At 39.9% G+C, this 23205-nt stretch overlaps 1 protein-coding gene across 1 annotated transcript; it reads left to right on the top strand.

Annotated features, from left to right (window-relative positions):
* The first annotated feature begins 1660 nt into the window (after positions 1–1660).
* Positions 1661–15735, top strand: wasf3a (WASP family member 3a). Its single transcript, XM_059549728.1, has 9 exons — positions 1661–1739; positions 5112–5282; positions 5939–6073; positions 9264–9417; positions 9554–9671; positions 10589–10770; positions 11792–12100; positions 12934–13217; positions 13859–15735. The coding sequence occupies exons 2-9, from the start codon at positions 5150–5152 to the stop codon at positions 14014–14016; spliced, it is 1473 nt and encodes a 490-aa protein (XP_059405711.1). The 5' UTR covers positions 1661–1739; positions 5112–5149; the 3' UTR covers positions 14017–15735.
* The last annotated feature ends 7470 nt before the right edge of the window (positions 15736–23205 follow it).

A 23205-nucleotide genomic window follows, 5' to 3' on the forward strand; every position in this document is an offset into this window, starting at 1 on the left:
CTATCTAATATATATTAGATATTTATATAATATAATACTATATAAAAGTATTAAATAACTGTAATTATTCACAAATTTGTATGGTTTGTGTTGTTAAAAAAAAAAGAATGAAAAAAAAGGTTTACACAATTGTAAATAAACTAATAATTAATAAATACACAACATAGAAAGGTCTCTACATGTCAGTATGGCCTCTTCTGTGTTTTTAACTGTCAATATTTTTATACATGTTTTTTTTCTTCCTGAAGCCAAGCCAGCTTGTTGCTTGTCCTTCTCCAGCTATCACTGCTTTCCCATATTGAGCCTTTTATAAAGCTTAAATGAAAGAGCTTTATTTAATTTTTTCTGCATTCTGCAGTGACTTATAATCAGCTAATCCTCTGCTTTTAGATGAACTCAAGAAGTCGTGCAGTTGTCCTTGAAATACCACAGGTGTAGTTCATTACATTGTTTTTTTTTGTTTTGTTTTTTTTTCACAAAATGTAGGAACCAAAAAGTGTTTCAATGTTTTACTGTTTTATATAATTTGCATTTTGCTTTAAAAAAAGGTGTCCTGCTAAAATAAATGTATCTGATGCCAGTGCCACCTATAGATGAAGGCTCCATGTGTTAAGTATATCCCTACATTTTTCACTGTATCAGCTGCCGAAATTAATTTGTCCACATTAGAGAAAATCATTAAAAGTAAAGATCACACATTTTATAAACATGAATACACTGCTGGTTGGTCATAAATATTGAATTGCATGGCACCATATGATCCTGAGACCCTTAGAAGTAGTCCGGTAAGTCTGAAGATGCTGGAAAGAAATTTAAAATCCACAATTTCTCCAAGAACCGTTCTCATTAGGCGATGGCACCACACAGTGCCATCAAAGGATCTACAGGCAGCTCTGAAAGAAACTGCACAAATGTGATCATGAGAGTTCAAGGACAAAGTGTTCGCTCTCTGAAATAAAGGGTTTTGGAATGGCCAAGTCCAGTATTCGTTTGTCAAATCTCACCGCTGTAGGGGAGACTTGAAGTGAATCATACAAGAAACCAATGGATAATTCCCTCACCTTTATAATATTCCCTGTTTTATAACTATGCAAGTGAAAATCTTTTTATAGGAGTATTTACATATTTATGAAAGGTTGTTTATGGCAACGAGCTGTGGTTGTTAACATGTTAACATTTATTTCTGCCCTACATTTGAATGACATTGAAGTATTGATCCTGACTTCTGTGTGATTATGAAGAAGAGGAGTCCGAGATCCAGTGTGTGCAAACATCACAGCTATTACTGCAGGGCAAAATAAAAATAAAATATAAATCAACAGTGAGTGAATTAAGGACACACTAAGAATTTTTATAACTACAATAATCATGGTAACGTTTATAACAAAGCAGGTTAAGATATTTAAAGAAAACATTTTAGAGTGCGTTGGTAGATACTTTGTAACGAAAGAATATGTATATTGGACCTTCGACTGGTTATATCCCACCTGAAACTGTCCCGTTACAATCCGTTACTGCTCCTTATCCACCCACCTTGTCTTCTTGCTAGATTGCAATTATGGACAAATCTTATTGGCTCTCACTGTTTTAATCCCAAAAGAACTTCCAGATACTGAAATGGGATTGGTGCACAGAACTGCCCATCAAGATAATAATCCCGCCCTATTACTGTGCTCTGATGTCAGCAAAACAGACGGACCGTTTCATCTATCATTATATCTGCATTCAAGCCACGTTTGGTAAGCGAAATTGTTTTAAAATACATGCTAAAAATTATGTAAAATGCTTCATTAGTATAATATATTTTATCTTACGTTTGTTTACGTTTGTCTATATATTTTATTTAGAGCGTAGGCTGGTAGATTAACAGTCCCCCAGAATAAACTCAAGTGCAGTCTAGTGTCAGTTACTCCTCTTTATTCAGTGTAGCATCGCGTCATTAATGGTAGACTTTATATTAATTACCGCACATTCACAGTTAAAAAACTCAACTTTGTTATTAATCAGCGTTTCTTTCAACTCCAATTCCCCAAAAATATTGTGGTGGTATTATGGTAGGCTACCTTGATGGTGATGTTTTGATAATGATATAAACTATGTACTTAATTGTTTTCATATGTTTGATGTTGATGTAGGCATGGTATACTCCAATTACTTATATAAAAAAAACCCTGCTATTACCATGGCCCTTAAAAAAAAAGAAAGAAATGTATGTCAAATATAGTATGGTCTTCAATAATTTAGACCTTAGAAATATTATTTTCTCATTTGTTTAGTCATTAACAGATAATTAGTGTCATGTAGTGCAATGTGATAATGTTCTGTGCTTTTACTAGCGAAATGGAGCACTGTTGAGTAGTGAGCCATTGATTTCCATTTGAGTTAATGGACATTTCCACAACCCTGTCTGCCTGATTGGTAGCTGACAGAGAGATGCTGACCAATTATGTTTGCTCTTAGCTTCTCCTGAAACCCGAAACCTAAATTTAGCTATAGTGAGATAGAATGTGATTTCAAACCTGCATTATATATAAAACATATCCAATAATGGAAACCTTGAACCATGATTGAAATAAACATGCCTCAGTACAGTTATGTTCTACAGGATGGTGACCCTTGGCTACAAGAGATGTGGTGGATTTAATAGTTTTTAACTGAAAATTATTTCTACACACATTCTTGGTTCCATGCATTAAAGAATAACTTACGAATGCTCTTAAATGTGTCCTGGAAGTTAATGTGAGTGAAAGCGATGTAATCCAGAGAGCAGTGTGTGTGTGTGTGTTTGTGTCTAATAACTTAATCCTGAGAGGCTGGGAACACCAACCTCCCCCTGTATAATCTTCTGGTGACATACAGTTACCTTACTCACTTCTGGATTGTAGGCCACAGAATGAAACGAACGTGGAATGTTTGAAGTTACGCTATTATGTTCAAAGGTGTTTATAGAATATATATATATTAACAGGATAGGGGATCCTTTGTGAAAAAGAAGTGCACTTAATTGTACTCAACATGCACTTATAGTGTGCTTCAAACCCTTTTTTGTACTGGCAAATAATTTAATATTAATTAAATAAAATAACAAGTGGAATAAAAAACCATTAAAGGGACAATTCACTCAAATATGTCATAATTTACTCACTCTCAACGGGGTTAGTTGGTTGAACTGTCCATTTCAAGTGCACAAATAACTGTTCATAACTTTTTAAACACACATAAGTAGACTTTTAAAGTGCACTTCGTAATAATGTCAAATTAAAAGTTTACCTTAAAGTACATTTTAAATCATTCTTCCCAATCTTTTGTTGTGTTTTAAAGAAGTACACTTATTTTGATGCGTTGATTAACAAGAATACTTTTGTAGCTGTAGTGAGCTTTACATTTAAAATGAATATATTTGACCATTTCAGATGTCTACTTACTAATATATTTAAACACATGACAGAAGTAATATAAATTACATTAAAGCATTTTTTAATTTAGGCTTCAGCCCTGTGATCCTCCATCTTGCACTTCACTTCAACTTCACTTCAAATTCCTCCTTAATAGGGTCAAAAAAGATTTAATCAGACTAACTAAATTGCATATAATATAAATCTATCATGCTAATTTACAAATGAATACATTTAATTGCAATTAGCATAAAAGTAATTGTCCAAAAAATTGCATTTCAGTAAATTTTATGTGTATTTTAAAGTATATAATTTCTGAAATAAATAAGGGGTAACAGGTTATGTAAATAAATAAATAAATAAATGTTGATATCAATATATACCATTGACCATTTAGCCATTTAAATTGATAACATTATCAAGTTAGATACTAGTTAATTAAAATAAACTAAACACAAATGTTATTCATCATGACCACATATAAACCTAGCAAACGAGTATTTTGATAATAAAACTACATAAAATGACCACCAAAATATTGGATACTTCAGTATCCACCATTTGCCTCACACAGTGCAACACATCTTCTTCGCATAGAGTTGATCAGGTTGTTGATTGTGGCCTGTGAAATGTCGGTCCACTCCTCTTCAATGGCTGTGCGAAGTTGCTGGATATTGGCAGGAACTGGACCACGCTGTTGTATACACGATCCAGAGCATCACAAACATGCTCAATGGGTGACATGTCCGGTGAGTTGCTGGCCATGCAAGAACTGGGATGTTTTCAGCTCCCAGGAATTGTGTACAGATCCTTGAAAAATGGGGCCGTGCATTTTCATGCTGCAACATGAGGTGATTGTCATGGATGAATGGCACAACAATGGGCCTCAGGATCTTGTCGTGAAGATGATGGATGCGGAGGTCCTGGGCTTGAGTGGTTACACGTGGTCTACGATTGTGATGCCGGTTGGATGTACTGCCAAATTCTCTGAAACGCCTTTGGAGACGGCTTATAGTAGAGAAATAAACATTCAATTCATGGTCAACAGCTCTGGTTGACGTTCAAGCAGTCAGCATGCCAATTGCACGCTCCCTCAAAACTTGCGACATCAGTGGCACTGTGTTGCTTGATAAAACTGCACATTTTAGAGTGGCCTTTTAATTGTGGCCAGCCTAAGGCACACCTGTGCAATAATCATGTTGTCTAATCAGCATCTTGATATGCCACACCTGTGAGGTGGATGGATTATCTCGGCTAAGGAGAAGTGCTCACTAACATAGATTTAGACAGATTTGTGAACAATATTTGAGAGAAATAGGCCTTTTGTGTACATAGAAAAAGTCTTAGATCTTTGAGTTCAGCTCATGAAAAATGGGGGCAAAAACAAAAGTTTTGGGTTTATAATTTTGTTCAGTGTAGATGTCATTCTATTATTATACGTTTTTCCTCTTCTTCTTCATTGGCCTACTTCGTAGTCCTCATGGTTGTCTACTTATCAGCTGAACCCATGCTTTTATATAATGACCATTGGCTTATATTAATAGTTTCTTAATATAAGACAAGTTAATATAATTTAAATAATAGATTTTTAATAGGACTTCCAATTTGTAGTGTACATATTTAGTCTTTTAGTCTAATGTGACATGGAGAAAGATGAGCAATGGATGGTGTCAGTACATTTGGTTTAATTGTCATCCTGTTTGTGTGTCCTAACAGTTGCTGGTTTGTTTGTATACATGTGTTGAGGTGAAGTCATGCCACTGGTGAAGAGAAACATCGAGCCCAGGCACCTGTGTAGAGGAGCTTTACCTGAGACCATCAGCAATGAGCTGGAGTGTGTCACCAACAACACTCTCTCTGCCATCATACGCCAACTTAGCAGCCTCAGTAAGACCTACTTTATTATATTTGTATTAGTATGAATATATGTATATATACATATACATTTTTTATAATAATAATTTAAATAATAAAAAAAGAAGAACAGTGTAACAATTCAGTTTAGTTCATCATTTATTTGAACCTATTTGCATGCACTTCTGTTTTACACAAATACACTATAAATCAATTAAATAAATGAGATGGGATAACAATGCTTTTTTTTTGTTCACTGACTTGTTCATCCAAGCAAACACTCTAAGCTTAATCCCATGAAGCACAGAGCAATCAACAGATGTGGATAAGGAGTATATGTATGTTCTGCAGGGTTCTATGGGTCAAAGATGCTGTGTTTATGTGAATGTATGGAATAAGATTTGCATTTATTGATTTGCGGTTTATAGCACCCATGTGTGTATGTGTGTTTTGCTGTTCTCCAGTAGATTAGAGCATGCAAATGAATTAACTGTTTGTAAACATAACAGTTAAAGATTGTAAATAAAAGCTGAGAAATAACCAATATTGTACCCTTCAGTGCAGAGCAGTTTGCTTTGATAGGAATTTCATAATGAGTGTGCTGTAAGATGTTTTGGATAAAGCATCCAGTAAATTACTGTATAAAAGGTCAGTTCTGACCGTCAGTCTTTCTTTCTCATCTTCTACAGGTAAACATGCAGAGGATGTGTTTGGTGAGCTCTTTAATGAAGCCAATACATTCTACCTGCGTGCCAATTCTCTACAGGACCGTATAGATCGTCTTGCAGTCAAGGTCACTCAGTTGGACTCTAGTGTGGAGGAAGGTAAGTCAAAGTTCAAAAGTCAAATATCACATGCACTTTACCAGATATGGGAGGCATATTTAATAGGATATTCCAGGCTAAACCTAACATGCCATAGGAATGTGGGTCAAAATGACCCATGCATGCCCTTTCTTAGGTATATATATTTTTTTTCATGATGAGGTCTTTTCATCTGACATTCCCAGAATTCCTAAAATAAGCTGTCTTTGATCATATGAACGTTTTTTCCATGTATGTTATTTCTTTAAGTTTTAATGAGATTTGTACGATTACCCTTGGACTCCGCATATAAATCATTGATGTTTAAAAATTGTGTGGTAAGCAACAACATGCCTCATTCAGTACGTTGTTAGAGTTCAGATGCAAGAGCCTCTAGATGCCTCTGAACTGTTCTTCTAAAATTAGTATTGTTCTCAAGCTCCAATGTTTGTGTTCAGTTATTTCACTTAAATGGCAGTTAAAAGGAAATTACTAAAGGTAAATTACTAAACCTACACACAGGAGTATGGAATTACATTTGGTTCAATAATAATGAACAAAACTTTATAAAACTGAACGTAACTTTTTCAGAAACTATCAAAAATATGCCATTACAAAAGAAGAAAAACTCAATGAAAATGAAAAAAATGAACTCAATCGCAGAAATATAACAGGCTCTTCAAATATGCTTCATACTTTGTTAGTGTTTTTCAACGATTCGTTTTCGCTAATCGTGGATTCTGAATTCATTGCCACAGATTTTGCTTACGCTTCGCAGTTTTTCTTTTGGTGTTTTGACACAAACCTCTTGTGGGTGCGGGCTTAACAGTGATCTACTCTGATTGGATAGTGAGCTTTTGATGGACAGGTGCTCTCTGACCGGGAAGTGCAGACGTCACTCAGTGGCGCGCATATTTGAAAGCTTGTTGATTAAATCTGGTCTATACCACAAAAATTGTTTTTCAAAGACAAAGTGAAAGACATTTATTTTAAGCTCATACACAGGTTCTACCCTGTAAAGAATTTTATGCAAAGATTTAAATATGACATTGATCTTACACGCTCTTTTTGTTTGAGTTCTGAAGAAACTGTACACTTATTTTGGTCATGTTACTACTCAGGAACTTTGGGATGATATTGGTGTGTTTGTCAAGTGTAAGATTTTGCCAGGCTTCTCAGTACATATGAAAAACATTATATTTGGGTATTATTACTCTGACCCCACAAACGAAAATAACAGTTTTGTTATTAATTAAACATTTTTCCCAAACAAATTTCACATTCACAAATGCAAATTCTCCAACTGTAAACTTGTCTTCTCTGTTTTCCTAAAAAAAATGGAAAACTATTTGAATGTAATTTCAGTATTTACTAATAAGAAAGCTATAAGGACTGTTAGAATTTGCTCTGCCTTTGATCTCCTTCTGTAATTGTGTTTAGATTTTGGCCCTTTTTTCTTTAGTTCTATTTTAATCTTTATTGTTTTTTTTGTTGTTGTTTTTTTGTGGTTGATATTATGTGATGTAAGGTCAAATATTATTTACAAATTTAGTAATACAAATCACCGCGTCCGCGAGAGCTTTCCAATATGCGCGCCACTGAGTGGCGTCTGTACTTCCCGGTCAGAGATCACCTGTTCATCAAAAGCTCACTATCCAATCAGAGTAGATCACTGTTAAGCCCGCCCCCATGAGAAGTTAGTTGTCAAAACACCAAACGAAAAACTGCGAGGCATAAGCAAAATCTGTGGCAATGAATTCAGAATCCAAGATTAGTGAAAATGAATCTTTGAAAAACATTAACAAAGAATGAAGCATATTTGAAGAGCCTGTTAAATTTGTGCGACTGAGTTCATTTTTTTATTCATTTTCATTGTGTTTTTCTTCTTTTGTAATGGCATATTTTTGATATTTTATGAAAAAGTTACGTTCAGTTTTATAAAGTTTTGTTCATTATTATTGAACCAAATGTAATTCCATACAGGAGCCTGATAAAAATATTCATTTTAGAAGAAACCTTCAAATGGCACTTAGAGACTTTTGCATTTGAACTCTTCATGTGTCACAATAACAGAAGATGGCAGAGGTCTTTATTAGCAGGAATGTCAGACATTCAAGAAATCCATGCAGGTGTGTAAATAAGTTCATAAAATGGCTTGAGGAACTTAGCTGGGTGAATAACAGTTATTTTTAAGTTATATTTATGGGTTTTTATTCCTTTATTACTCAGATAGGTCAGTTGAGAGATGACAGGAAAGTATTGGGTAGAAAGAGGGGAGCAGGATCGGCATCGGACTTCAAGATGGTTTCTTGGAGGATTCTTGGGTCATAGTGAGCACAGTTTGGCTGTATCACTGCAGTAACCATGAGGCTATCGACGCCGACAACAGTCCCTTTCAATGCAGGTGCTGGCTGGTAAAACTGAAGAGACAGAAGACAGGATGATGTCAGATAAGTATTACAAGGTGAGTAGACTTAGAATTATCTATTTTGGGAACAATGGAACCAGACCAAAGTGAAGTGGAGAATGAGAGAGACGGGCATCTAGAGTGCCGGCTGAATAAGGGGTGTTTGGATGGGGAGAAGGATGAACCACTTAGCCACAGTGCATAATCAATATAGCGCTCACGAAGGACGGATGGTAATTGGATGCCGGCATCTGTTTATAAAGATTATCATCTAATCCGCCCCAGAAGATTGTTTTCAAGGTTCACTCTTTCCATGGAAAAATCAAGAAATTCTTCAACGTAATCTCCAATTGGACAGCCATCTTGTGGAATGGAGAGAAGTAAATTAGCTGGGTCAAATGATATGATGTCTATGGTAGATCTGGTGTTCTGTCACAATAAGAGAAGTAGACAACATAGAGGTAATGTACAACCATGTATTTATTAGCAGGAATATCAGAAATTCAAGTGATTCAAGGTGAGTAAATATGATCATAGAATGATTTGAGAAACTTTGCAAGGTGAATAACAATCCCTTTCTTAGCAGGTGCTGACTGGTGTAACTAGTGGTGTGACATTCAAACTGAGGCATCAGTTTGTATTGAGGATAAATGGGTGTGCCTGATGAAGCCTCGATCCAAGGCTTGTGTTGTTAACGAGAAATCGTGTTGTTGGTTTCGGAATTTGGAAAAAAAAATCTGTGGAGTGTGGAGAGATAGTTGTTGTCCTCTTTGTAATAATGTCTCTGTTTTATTTTTGTCACAGTTTCACTCCAGGATATTAATATGCGTAAAGCCTTTAAAAGCTCTACTGTTCAAGACCAGCAGGTGGTGACAAAGAGCAGCATTCCTTACCCGATCACAGAGATGTACAACACCAGCGACAAACCACCACCTCTGAACATACTCTCTGCTTACAGGTGTGTGTTTGTGTGTATGTGTATGATTTCTTCTTCTTCTTCTTCTTCTTCTTCTTCTTCTTCTTCTTCTTCTTCTTCTTCTTCTTCTTCTCCAATATGCATTATAGGTTTATAAATATGTTTTTGATTTATCTAGGGATGACCATATTGATGGAATTAAGTTCTACACAGACCCCTCATATTTCTTTGATTTGTGGAAGGAAAAAATGCTTCAAGACACAGAGGACAAGAGAAAAGAGAAGAGAAAACATAGGGTAAAATAATTACTCTTTTAAATGTTTTTCATCTATAAATCTGGTAAAATTCTTGCTAAAGTCTTACATTAGTCTTACCTTAAAGGACTTAAAGGAATAGTTCATCTGAAAATGAAAATGTACTCCTCCCCAAGCCATCCAATATATAGATGAGATTGTTTCTTCATCAGAACAGATTTGGGGGAAAAAATGGCATTACATCACTTGCTCACCAGTGGATCCTCTGCAGTGAATGGGTGCCGACAAAATGAGACTCCAAACAGCTGATAAAAACATCACTATAATCCTCAAGTAATCCACACAACTCTACTCCATCAGTTAGCTTCTTGTGAAGTTAAAAGCTGTGTGTTTGTAAGAGACAAATCCATCAAGGCATTTTAAATTTAAACCATCACTTCTTAAACCATCAATACAAGTATATAATCCATAATAACACTTCCTCCAGTGAAGTTTATTCCTTGTTGCCCTCTCATATCAAAATCAACAAACATGTTTGTTTATAACTGTCTTGGACTGATTCCTCTTGGAAACAGTGCTCGATCAGTAGATATCATGATTTACATTACACACATTTTTCTCTAGAGAAAGCAATCTTACGTAATATGACTGATATTTTAGCCAGATTCAGTGATCTTAATGGTGGATTTGTTTCTTACAAACATGCAGTTTTTATTTTTCTCCAAATCTGTTCCGATAAACTCTATCTTTCATCTTGGATGACCTGAGAATTTTTATCTTTGGGTAAACTATTGCTTTATTAACTTTTGCCTGTTCACAGTTTCTTTTCGGCCAGATGAAAAATGTATTGCTCAGAAGTAACTTACAGAGAGATTTTTATTTATTTATTTTTTCAAGCTAACATACAAATCACTTAGATCATCTTCAGTATGTCCTCATTTTCTCTCCTTTTCACACAGGAGCAGAAGCAGTGTGCTGATGGTACATTGCCCCGTGAGGTGAAAAAGGTTCGTAAGGCTCATAACCGCAGACAAGAATGGAACATGATGGCTTTTGATAAGGAGCTGCGACCGGACCATCGTCATTATCATTCACTTCACAGAGGTGTATCGTCTGAGGGCTCTCTGTCTCCAGACGGCAGGTTTGTCGCCTCTCAAATCAACTCATCAGTCAGGGTTTGTAAAAATAATAATGGCTACAGTAATGCACAAAATGAAAGTGAAAGGGCTTATGCAATGCAAATATAACATGCACTGGCATACAATGCAAAATCTAAAATTGGCATGACATACACAAGGACACAAGGCAAGTTGTCGATAACGCTTTCTATGAAGCCCATATTTATAATACATTATAATGGTATTCTTAAGGCATTATAATGAATGCATAATGCATTATAAAAACCTTATGATATGATATCTTATGAATATTCATAAAATATTGGTAAAATATTGGTGGTTATAGCTTTTAAGAGATTTATAGCACACAGTGACCACGTTGCATAGTTGTTTAAAGTTGCAATGAAATAAAAATTGACAATTCTTATTTTTATGGAATATTGCATTGTCTATTAAAATGATTTATTAACCTCCAGTAACCCGTCACTTACATCCTACAATGAATGAAAAATCTATTTCCGCCCTAAAGTTTTTCTCATTCCAAAAGCTGTTTGGCTTCAAAAAGATGATTGCAGTTTCCGATTCATGCCAACTGTGCTGAAATAAAATAAAACAAAGAGCACAAGTGCATGATTGATTGATTTACCTCATCAAGCAGAACAAGTAGAAATTTTCTAAAGCAAGAGTCACAAATTCTGTTTATAGAGTCTACCTTTTATATATTTAACTGTGTAGTAGATATTTGCTTTCACAGGATTCCTCAAAATAATGGTTAAAAATTATATATATATATATATATATATATATATATATATATATATATATATATATAATTACAATATTGTTAAAATAAATGTAGCCATCATGAGCAAAAATAAATAATAACATAGTTTTCATAGTTATTCCAAACTTTTGATCAGTAGTGCATATTTGTATTGAGTTTTTTATAATTATTTTAAATAAATGAAAAATCATGGTTCAGTTTGTTGAAAATCATTATTTCAGTGTTTGCATTATCACAATGTATTGAATTTATCTTTTCAGATCACATGCAAACAACTACCCATTCCAAGCATGTCACACTCAAGCACGGGCCAGCCACGCTCATGCACAGCCGCATCCCTTCATGACTGTGGAGACAGCATCATCTAGTGCAAATGGAGGGGTAGAGCATGAGTATCACAGCATCGGAGGGCCTGTGGGTGTGCACAGCATCGGAGGGCCTGTGGGTGTGGGTGCTGATGTAGGTTACAGAGTGGGTGTACTCGCTCGAACACATCCAACTCCTCCACAGTACCCACCCCCTGACACTGGAGTCAATGGAGCCATCACGCTTCCTCCAGCAGACTATGGGTAATATTGCTCAACATTTAATCATAACATGTTTAATCACACACACACACACAAACACACACACACACGCACACACACACACACACACACACACACACACACACACACACACACACATATGTGTGTGTGTGTGTGTGATTAAACATTGATTAAATGTTGACATACACTACAGTACATTTACTTTATAATCAAAGCACATTAAACTAATTAAATTGTTTTAATTAGTTTAATTTAATAAGTTTACTAAATTGCAGTAATTAATTGCATTTAAATAAGTAATAAGAAATAAAGTTTCAATAGAGATGTAAAGTATAGTTTAGCATAAATGATAATCAATACATTAGACAGTATACTTTAACCATATAACAGATGTACTTAAGTGGCTCAAAATAGCACTCCATAGTTCAGCAATCTGCATTTAATATAAATTTCATTAAATTGCAATTAACATATGCTTTTGTATATCTGAAAATAAGTATATTCTTCTTTTAAAGTATATTTTTCTCCCTAATAAGTACCCCTTGTACCCCTAACCTGTTATCATGGGGATAGAAAAAAGATACACTTCTTGCGTGTCTAATGTTTTATATTTCTGCAAATTGTCTTGGTTAATACTGGTTTATAAACGACTTCAGGGTGACCCACCCCTTAATTAGGCAGTTCTTGGCCAGAAAAGGCTACAAAGTGGACGAGACTTCATGCCAATAGTAAAAAGCCTTTATCCAAAACAAAATATACAGTATGTTGGTGACTATCTATGCTGGTCCAGGTAAAGGTTACTTGGAGAGGTTTCAAAAAGTAGGTTTTTCAAGCTCTCGCTTTCTCTCTTATAGTATGATGGAGTATTATGCCACCTCAGGCCCGCCGCCCCCTCCAGTGGGTCCCATCATTTCATCTGCACAGATGGCATTTGCCTCACCTCCAGCTACTCCTCATCCTGGACCGATCACGTCAGCCTTACAGTATCCTCTTCCACCTGTGCCACCTCTTGAAGGTCCACCTCCTCCTCCAGCACCTCCTGTACCTCCTCATCCTGTAGCACTTATAGAGGGACAGAGACTAACTCTGCAGCCTGTCACAGACGCTCGCAGTGACCTGCTCTCAGCAATACGCATGGGTAAGTGGAGTATGTTTGTGCTTATTTTGTATACATCAACTGGAGAGTTTTGTCTATGGTGGCATACTTTATCATGACCACAGTACAGTGCACTCTTGTAAAAAAACACTTCAGTAGTTATTATGGAAATAATGTATTTTAAAAGAATATACTTAAGTGGGTTTGATTTGAGTTTGATTGACTTTACAAAGTGCATTTTTACACGTATACGTATGCGTTTTAACAAACAGTCATGAAAATGGACTTAATTTAGGTAGATTTAAGTTGACATTTAATTCAAGCACATATTTTTTAAAAATATACTTTTAATATTTGAAGTAGACTACAAGCTCACATTCAATACAATTAAGCAAACTTATTTTTCACATATGATACTGTACATAATTTGAATTGGATTATTTCAATTAATATTTTCATATTTATATAGCTTACATGTAAATGTACAGTAGGTGTCTATGTTGATACTCATATAATTGATATATAGTCATATAATTAATTCAAATAATTGTAACATTTTTGTGGTCAAGTCAAAACTCAACAGCTGCTATATATGTTAAGACTGTAAAGTGTCAAAACAACTGCTCAAAAAATGCATTTAGTGTTATTTGTGCTCCCGTGTGTGTTTTTGTGTATGTGTTCAGGTATTCAACTAAAGAAAGTACAGGAGCAACAAGAGCAGCAGGCTAAAAGAGAGCCGGTGGGGAACGATGTGGCTACTATACTCTCTCGCCGCATTGCAGTGGAGTATAGCGACTCGGAAGATGACTCAGAACTCGATGAGAATGAATGGTCTGACTGATTATAGTTAACCACTCACACAAGAGTAGAAAGAGACCTTCCTCTTTAGTATGAAAGTACATTCATCTTCAGATACCTACATATAGTTGATCATTGAGAATGATGTCAATTTCTCAAAATATGTTTAGGTAATATAGATCTTAAGAAACTAAAGCAGTCTCTTATGCACTCAAACCAGACAAATGTTCAAGTTACAGTAAAGAGATTTTCAAATAAAATATAGATATTATATAAAATATTATATAAAAAAATATTTTACTGTCTATCTTTATAAGTGACACTGTAACAAACATTTGTGTATGATTCTCAGATTCATTAGCTGCTGTGGTTAAATAACTGTAAGAGTAAGAAAGTTCAGTCATTTGAACAAATACCAGTTGGCAACATAACATTTTTGTAAAGCCAGAACAACTAGAAGCTGTTGAAATTAGAAGCCTCGCACTTTCAAGTTAAAAATGCATACACTAATACCACATACTTTAAGACTGTATATAATCTAACATACTAATATGCACTTTTTAGAGATACATAAGGTACAGAGTTTCCCATTTTAGGGCACTACCCCAGTAATAAGCTGTTGTACCATTGACTAGACTATTGCGTTCAGCTGTTAATATGTTAACTTTGACAGCTCCAATTGTCTTTTAAATCTTGGTTTATTCATGTGAATTAAAGTCAAGTTCTTGAGTTATTCTTATGATTCTTAAGAGACTGATATGATTTTAGTTCTCTACATGAAATGGTATTGGACTCTAGGTAGAGCTTAGTATATCTTTAAAATAATAATAATAAATAAATAATATAAATATTTTTTGAAGAGGCAGTTTTTCAATAAATTGTTCTCGGAGTCATCTCTTCAAAATGTAGACTGGCTTCATTTTTAACTATGCCTCAGTTCACTTCATTTAGTTAAGGAGTGAATGTATGGTTGTTAAAATGACACAAGAAGAGGTCAGGAAATGCATTCTGGATATTGCCTATTGAAGATCTTGCTGATTTAAGACCTAAAAACGTAGCGTTGTCTGAACACAATGGTGGAGGATTACAACCTTTTAATGATTCAAACCCACTGTCGGGTGCATTGTAGGGCTCATGAATGGGACAAGTTAACAGACCACAATAGTGGCACTTTTACACAATTCTAGACATGTGACATACTTCAAATATTTTTGGTGTTGTACATCTAGTTATGATGGAAGCTTTATTCAATTTTATGCATGTATTTGAAAGTAGTCTCACATCTTGCAAGCATAGTTTTTATGTCGGTTGTGTTCAATTTAGATTTTTTACATGTATTTTTTAATGGTCCTTCCTCACATTAACAAAAGAAGAAAATAATTTGTTCATTAAATGTCTTAAAAGAATGTCTGTTAATCCTTGAGAGGAGAATTAAATTATACAGACTAAAACAAGCAACTCTAAATCTAGCTGTTTAGGTTGAATGATGCGGTCATCTGCAGTATAATTGATTAAAAGCTGAGCATTATTGTGATTACATGGCTAAATTAAAAACAGTCTGGTGAGCGGATACATTCCTTTCTTACATTGTTTTGTTTACTGTCTGCATCACACACACACAGAGCACCTGGTGGTCTGTCTGTTTTTTTGTTTTGTTTAGTTTTTTCTTTCTGAGAACATTCTTTCTCACACTCTGACTCTGTTGTTTTCAAGTATTTGAAATTGTTTTTTTTTGTGGAATTAAAAACCCACAGCCTCAAAAGCCTTTGCCCCGTTTCCATATGGCTCAGAAATGTTCCCATAGCGATATCCCACTGGCCCTGCTTATTTGCGATACTTGTTGAAGTGCGGCATGCTGCCATGCAAAGTTCATTAAATCACTGTTTTACTACTCAGTTTAATCCCTATACCAATACAGCAGTACAATCCCGAAAGACAAGAGAAAGACAGACAGAAGAAGAGGGCTTAAAGACTTGACAGATCAGATCTGACATTTTGTTTTCCCACCGTTGCCAGGGAGTGCAAGGAATCTTTGCTTCTGAGCACTAGCGCTGCTCTTGAGGCAAAACACGTGGGGATGCGGGACATGTCCTCCCATCCACCCCATGAAATGCCTCCTCAGTCTAGGAGTGTACTTAATTGTGGCCATCTGCCAGTGGATTCAGCAGGGCATTGGTTTTATAGAGCGCATCCTATTGTCCTGTTCTTGTATCAAGTTTGCATTTAAGTTGAACTCGGGTGCAAGAACAATTTCGAGATAAAGCAAGTCTTATGTTTTTGGCAGTGCTGCCCCCTCCCTATCCTATCCACACACAGCAGCTCCTACTGCTTTACATTGACAATGTGTAATAGCTCTTTACGGTGGGGAGTTAGGGAGGGTGGGATGTTGGAAAATGGTGTTAAGAAAAAAAAAAAACAGTGGTACGTGCCAAGTGCCAATTGTCTCCTTGTAATAGGCATCAAAAGACCAACTTATGTGTGTTACCATACAGGTGAACTCACTCCTGGGAAAGTAGGATTTTTCTCAGCCTCCGCAGAGAGCCAGCGTCGCTCTTTTCTCTCCCAGCAGTAACGGGATTAGTCGTGCCATTGCTCTCCCGGCTTTCACGCCACTGTCTACTTCCCATCTTCCACTAATGTGATTATCCCAGCCCCTGTGGTCCAAGCAGAAGGAAGAGGGACTCCTCTTCAGTTGCACATTCACGGTGCCTCACAGAATCCCGTCTCCAGCAACACCACCCAAATTCTCTAGTACCTCTGTAAGACCTGCTGGGCACAATTCAGATGCCATCTTAGTCAAAACAAGACAAAAAATACACAAAAATTGCATCATGCCTCCATGCCTTAAGAATCACTGTGTCTCACCAGCTATTACTCCTACTGTACAGTCCCAAGTTAGTTCATTACCAATGACCCACTACCTATTATGTTATTTCACATCAGTGTAATTCATGTCAAATTAGATTAGATTCAACTTTTTATTTATTTATTTATTTATTTATTTTTTATCATTGTGCAGAGTATAAGTTGCGGCCCTAAGCCTACATACACCTTTCAGAATCTGCAAATGCTTAAAAAATTTAACAAATTAAATAAGGGACTATATATTCTTTCTTACTGGCTTAATAAGCTACTTCACATAACAGATGTTTACATAGAGTCCACAAAACAAAATAAAAACGGAATTTCAATTATGACAAGTTTTAGCATTTTAATAATCACTGATGACATATGGACAATTTTATCGATGTCCTTACTACATTTCTGTGCTTTGATCGTGGTAGAACCCTTGGCATCTATGGAGGATCAGAGAGCTCTCGTATTTCATAAAAAAAAATCATAAATTGTGTTCTGAAGATGAACAAATGTCTTACAGGTTTGGAATGACATGAAGATGAGTAATTACAGTAATTATACTATTTTCATTTTTGGGGGAACTATCCCTTTTAACTCTAGCTCAACCTGGTATTCTTCGCAAATGACAACATGTTGAATAAAGTTAAATTTTATCCACTGAACTGTGGATGTGCAGACTTACTAAAACAAATTATAAAAAATGACTTGGCCTTACAAAACTTAAAGGGATAGTTCACTTTCAAATTACATTTTGGTATGCTTTAGCTTACCTCAAGGACATCCAAGATGTAGGTTTCTTTGTTTCCGCAGTATTTCCCATTTTTATATTTTTAGGTCAAACCATTCTTGTCTGTGACTCATATAATGGAGGTCTATGGTCACCACATCAAAGAGCATGCACAGAGGAGTCCAAATTAAACAATTCCCCATCTTAAGTACACATTGATGACCTAAGACACGAAAAGAGCGGTTTTTGTAAGAAAACAAACAGTATTTATATCGTTTTTACCTCTTGTACACAACCACGTCCAACTTATCTGAGGGCGCGAGTGTTTCCTGATGTGACGTGCGCGCACGCTCTGGCTTAGTCTGCGCAAGAGCGGAAAGCGGCGGAAGTGATCTCTCGCGCATGAACGTCACTCATATACGATATATATAAACCAGCTGAAATGTTTTGAAATCCCTTGTACCCTACCTGTTCGAAAAAAATCCAGTTTCTGCCTGTGTCAGTATGAATCTTGGTAAAGTCTTAAGTCCCTGCCACCAAGATGCTCCTCTGTCGGTCACGGATTATGGAAAGTGAAACATATATCTATAGGGGTGGTTGGATTTATTCACGCACTTTAAAATATTAATTTGAAGCTTCTTTCTTTTCAGATTCTTACAGCTTTATCATAATAGGCTGTATATTAACTTATTGGGAGAAAACATACTCGGTTACTAACGTAACCTCGGTTCTCTCTAGAAGAGGGAACGAGTACTGCGTCTTAGCTAAGACGCTACGGGAAAAGTCTCTTTTCACGAAATACTGAAGCAAAATATTATCCTTAATTTTGAATTATTGTAAAGCGCATTTGCAGCAGCACACAGCCATAGGCGAGACAGCTCGCTCGCTTCGCGCCCTCCATGCCACTTCCCGCCGAAACAGGTGTGGCCCAGCCCTATAAAGGGAGCTCGAAAAGGCTGACTCACTTGATTTATTTCATCGCCGAAGCGAACCAGAGTGAATCGTACGCACGGCAGAGAACGCAGTACTCGTTCCCTCTTCTAGAGAGAACCGAGGTTACGTTAGTAACCGAGTACGTTCTCTTACGAGAGTTCTCTCGTACTGCGTCTTAGCTAAGACGCTACGGGAACCCCATGTAAAGCGCCGTGCGCGCAGGGATCACACACCAATAAGCCTGGAAGCGACGCCCAGGATTTACAGTGCACAGTCACCAGAGGGACTCACAGAGAGTCCAGAACAGGAGGGGGGGGGGACCCTCCATCCCATATCTAGCAGCGTCCGTAGATGCGGCAATATGACATCACATAGTCAAGGCAAGGCCTGACCAATGTGGTAATGCGGGTCTTACGCAATACTGCCCACATAACAGTCGGCAGCGCATAGCGCTTGCGATCTCAGAGTTCCAATCAGGACCCTGATTCAACTATACCGACAGCAGCTTTGCTTGCAGGGCGGGAACCTCCAGGTTATAGAACCTGATAAATGTAGACGGCGAGGCCCATCCTGCCACCATACATATATCCTGTAAGGAGATCCCACTAGACCACGCCCACGACGAGGCGACGCCTCTTTGTGGAGTGTGCTCTGACGCCCAGTGGGCACTGAAGGCCCCTGGAAGCGTAAGCTAACGCTATGGCGTCAACTATCCATCTGGATAGGCTCTGTCTCGAAACAGCCATTCCCATGGAACGTCCACTGAACGAGACAAACAGCTGCTCAGTCTGTCTAAAGACAGCGGAGTGAGACACATAAGCTCTTAAAGCCCTTAACGGAGCAAAGAAGACTCGAGTCTCCATCCTCTCCTGACACCGACAGGGCAGACAGGGAAATAACCTGAGCCCGAAACGGCGTGTTGAGGGATTTCGGCACATAACCGTGCCTAGGCTTGAGTCATTAGGCCCAAACTCCAAGCACGTCGGGCTCACCGAGAGCGCGTGCAGGTCACCCACACGCTTCACTGAAGCGAGAACCAACAAGAACACTGTCTTGAACGACAGATACTTGAGGCTAATCGTTCGGATAGGCTCGAAAGGGGAACCTTTCATGGCCTCCAAAACCGTCGAGAGGTCCCATACAGGGACTGACGGAGGTCTGGGAGGATTCAGCCTCCTAGCTCCTCTAAGGAAGCGGATGACCAAATTGTTCCTTCCTATTGACTGACCGAGCGTTGTCTCAGAAAACGCTGCGATAGCCGCCACGTAAACTTTGAGCTTGGAGGGGGCTCTGCCCTTATCCAACAGCTACTGTAGGAAGGAGAGAACCTCCGAGACGGGGGGAAAGCATAGAGCGGGCAGCACGGCCACCTCCGTGACAGCGCGCTTTCGTTCTTGGAAAAGAACGCAGGGCAGTGAGCGTTTTCATGGGACGCGAAGAGGTCCACTTCCGCCCTGTCAAATCTCTCCCACAACAGCTGGACTGTCTGCGGGTGTAGAGACCATTCGCCCGTGGGAATGTTGCTTCTGGACAGCCTGTCTGGACCCAGATTCTGTAGCCCAGGCACATGAACTGTTTTCAGCGAGCGCAAGTTGCGCTGAGCCCAAACCAGGAGGCGTTCTGCCAACCTGTACAGGTTTCGGGACCTGAGACCGCCCTGCCGATTTATGTAGGACACCACAGACATGTTGTCCGAACGGACTAAGACGTGGTGGCCTTTGATTCGGGGACAAAAGCGCGTCAGTGCGTTCTTCACTGCCAGCATTTCCAGACAGTTGATATGTTGGAGCTTTTCCCGCTCTGACCACAGGCCAAAGGACGGTCTGCCCTCGAGCAGCGCTCCCCATCCCGAAGTGGAGGCGTCTGTCGACACCATCTTCACTTTCGAGGAAGTCCCCAGGCTTACACCTGATTGGTACCAGTCGTTCGCTGTCCAGGGTTTCAGGGCTGTAACGCAGCTCTGATTGACCCTGAGACGCAGCCGACCGGATATCCACTCTCCGCGCGGTACTCGCGCTTTCAGCCAGAACTGCAGGGGGCGCATGCGGAGCAGGCCCAACTGAAGAACTGGAGATGCTGAGGCCATGAGACCTAGCATCTTCTGAAATTCTCTGAGCGAGAAGGTCGCGCCGCAGCGGAGAGAGCTCGCTGCGCGCTGAATGCCCAACGCGCGCTGTGGCGACAGCCGCGCCGTCATGGAGCGTGAGTCCAGAGCTATATCCAAAACCAGTATCGTCTGACTGGGGTTCAGCGAACCCTTCATCCAGTTGACACTGAGACCAAGTTTCTCGAAGTGATCGAGTAAAATGGCCCTGCGTTCCACGAGCTCTGATCGTGACTGAGCCAGAATCAGCCAGTCGTCCAAATAGTTCAGCACTCGCATGCCTCTGAGTCTGAGAGGAGGGAGCGCTGCGTCCATGCACTTCGTGACGTACGAGGAGCCAAGGACGAGCCGAACAGCAGGACTGTATACTGGTATGTCTGGCCCTCGAAGGCGAATCTCAAGTATCGCCTGTGACGTGACGCTATCTGTATTTGAAAATATGCGTCCTTCAGATCTATCGACATGAACCACGAATATGCGCGAGGAGTCTCCTGGTTGTAAGCATTTTGAAACTGCGTTTCGCCAATGCTTTGTTCAGCTGTCTTAGATCCAGTATGGGTCTGAGACCCCCGTCTTTCTTGGGCACTAGAAAGTATTTGCTGTACAGCCCCCCTTCGCTTTGAGCTTGAGATACAGGCTCCACAGCCCCTCTGCTCAACAGTTGATATTTCGGCTCGAAGTAGGTGTGCTACTTCTGTTTTGACCGTAGTTTCAACGCGCGCTAAAAAGCGTGGAGGGCGTCGAAAAAACTGTAGCGAGTAGCCTCCCTTTATAATGTCTAGCACCCAATCCGAAACCCCTGGAAGCGCTGACCATGCGTCTGCATGAATGGCTAGGGGTTGGATGCGAAGCGCGCTCTGTTGGCTGGGCAACGGCAGTGCTTCGATGTGCTCTAACATGGGCGTTAAGCCTGTGACATTTGAGGCGGGGAGCGCGCTGATCACAGCGGGCAGATCCCTCGTCCTCGACCCCTCCACGGTGCTTAACCGAGTGAGGGAGGGCTGAGCGGGTCCCGAGGGACTCGTGCTGTCTGTGAGTAATTGTGGGCTGTAAGCGTGCACATTTACTGCTTTAGACTCGCTGTCTGCCTGGGCAGAACGAACGTGCACGGTTTCGTTTTTACAGAAACCACATGACGTGTTTGACATAGTGTTTATGGGCACTGAGGAATGGGCACGTTTACTATGCAGTGCGCGCGATCGACTTGAGTCGCTTTTATGGGCGCGAGCCCTGTGTGAAGGGCTGTGCTTATATGTGGAGATGGGCACTGAGCAGTGGGCATCGTCACTACATTTATAGCACCATCGGCCGTGGCCGGGACACCAGAAATTACACCGTTTTCGGGAAATATCTGGGTAGCCGTGATAACGTTTTTTTGTGTGCAGGCAAGCAGGCAACCTTACAGGCTTGCGCATTGCAAAAGACGCTGAGACAGTCACAATCCCTGGAACTGAAACAGAGGCGCGCTTGGGTGAGAGTTCGGCCACGGCGACTCGTACACCGGCGCTTTCCTAGGAATGCTAGGATGGCTTCGGGGCTTCCGTCCTCACCGTAATCCTCTGCCGTGGTCCCCGCAGTGCGGGGCGACGGCCGGTAGAGCGAGAATGGGGTCTCGAGCTGCGTTGCTGATGCTGTTGTGATAACGGCTTTTGTGTGCAGGCAAGCGGGCAACTGTGCAGGCTTGCGCGGTGCAGAAAACGCTGAGACAGTCACAGTTCCTGGAACTGAAACAGCGGCGCGCTTGGGTGAGAGCTCGGCCACAGCGGAACTCGTACACCGGCGCTTCGATGAAGCAGCAGGAGGCGGGGGGTGAGGCTGAGAGCTTTGCGGGGCCGGTCTAGCACGACTCGCTGCAGAACCGGAGCGCTTGAGGTAGCGGAAGCCATAACTCGTCCCATGGCCTGTGCAGCGGATTTAGTAGCAAAGCACTCCTCAAATCCGCTAGACAGATAGCCTCAGGTCCCATCTCGTCCAGCTTACGGAGGAGATCACCCTGGAATATCTGCAGCCATCGTGTGTAGTGCAGACGCAGCCTGCCCAGCAGCAGAAAAGATTCGTGCGAGCAGAGATGACGTCATGCGGCAGGCTTTAGATGGCAACACCGCTTTTGTCCGCCATCCAGCAGAGGGCGAGAAAAGGTGCGTCGCTATCGCCTGTTCCACCGGCGGAAAGTGACTGGTAGTTCCTGTTTTTAGCATCATCCAGGGTGGAGAACGCTAGTGAGACAGACGAACGAGTTCGCGCTGAATATGGAGCGTTCCAAGCCTTTGCCACCTCTTCGTGAAGCTCAGGAAGAAATGAGGCGGGCTTTGAGTTCGGAGAAGTACGCTCATCCGAAAGGAAACTACCAGCTGGGAACGAGAGGGGGGGCGCTGGTGCAGACCACTCGAGGCCGAGGCTCGTCGCGGCCAGCGTGAGCACTCGCATCGGCTCCTTCTCGATGTCAGCTCGTTTGCTGGGCTTCTGAGCAGAAGGCGCGAGATGCCTGGAGCTCGCCCAGCCCTCACTGCCCGAAGCTAGAAGAGAGCATGTGTCCTCTTCCCCCGACGCGGCCCTGAGATCGACTTCCTCGGAAGACGTGACGGCAGACAGCGGGAGCTGCCCATCGGGAA

This window comes from Carassius carassius, chromosome 5, assembly GCF_963082965.1.
Source record: "Carassius carassius chromosome 5, fCarCar2.1, whole genome shotgun sequence".
NCBI lineage: Eukaryota > Metazoa > Chordata > Actinopteri > Cypriniformes > Cyprinidae > Carassius > Carassius carassius.

Bases quoted from the DNA above. Each gene is read 5' to 3' on its own strand.
- wasf3a (XM_059549728.1), top strand. From the start codon at position 5,150: ATGCCACTGGTGAAGAGAAACATCGAGCCCAGGCACCTGTGTAGAGGA. The intron at 9,418-9,553 runs GTGTGTGTTTGT...TGATTTATCTAG, and splicing joins AACATACTCTCTGCTTACAG to GGATGACCATATTGATGGAA. The intron at 12,101-12,933 runs GTAATATTGCTC...TCTCTCTTATAG, and splicing joins CTTCCTCCAGCAGACTATGG to TATGATGGAGTATTATGCCA.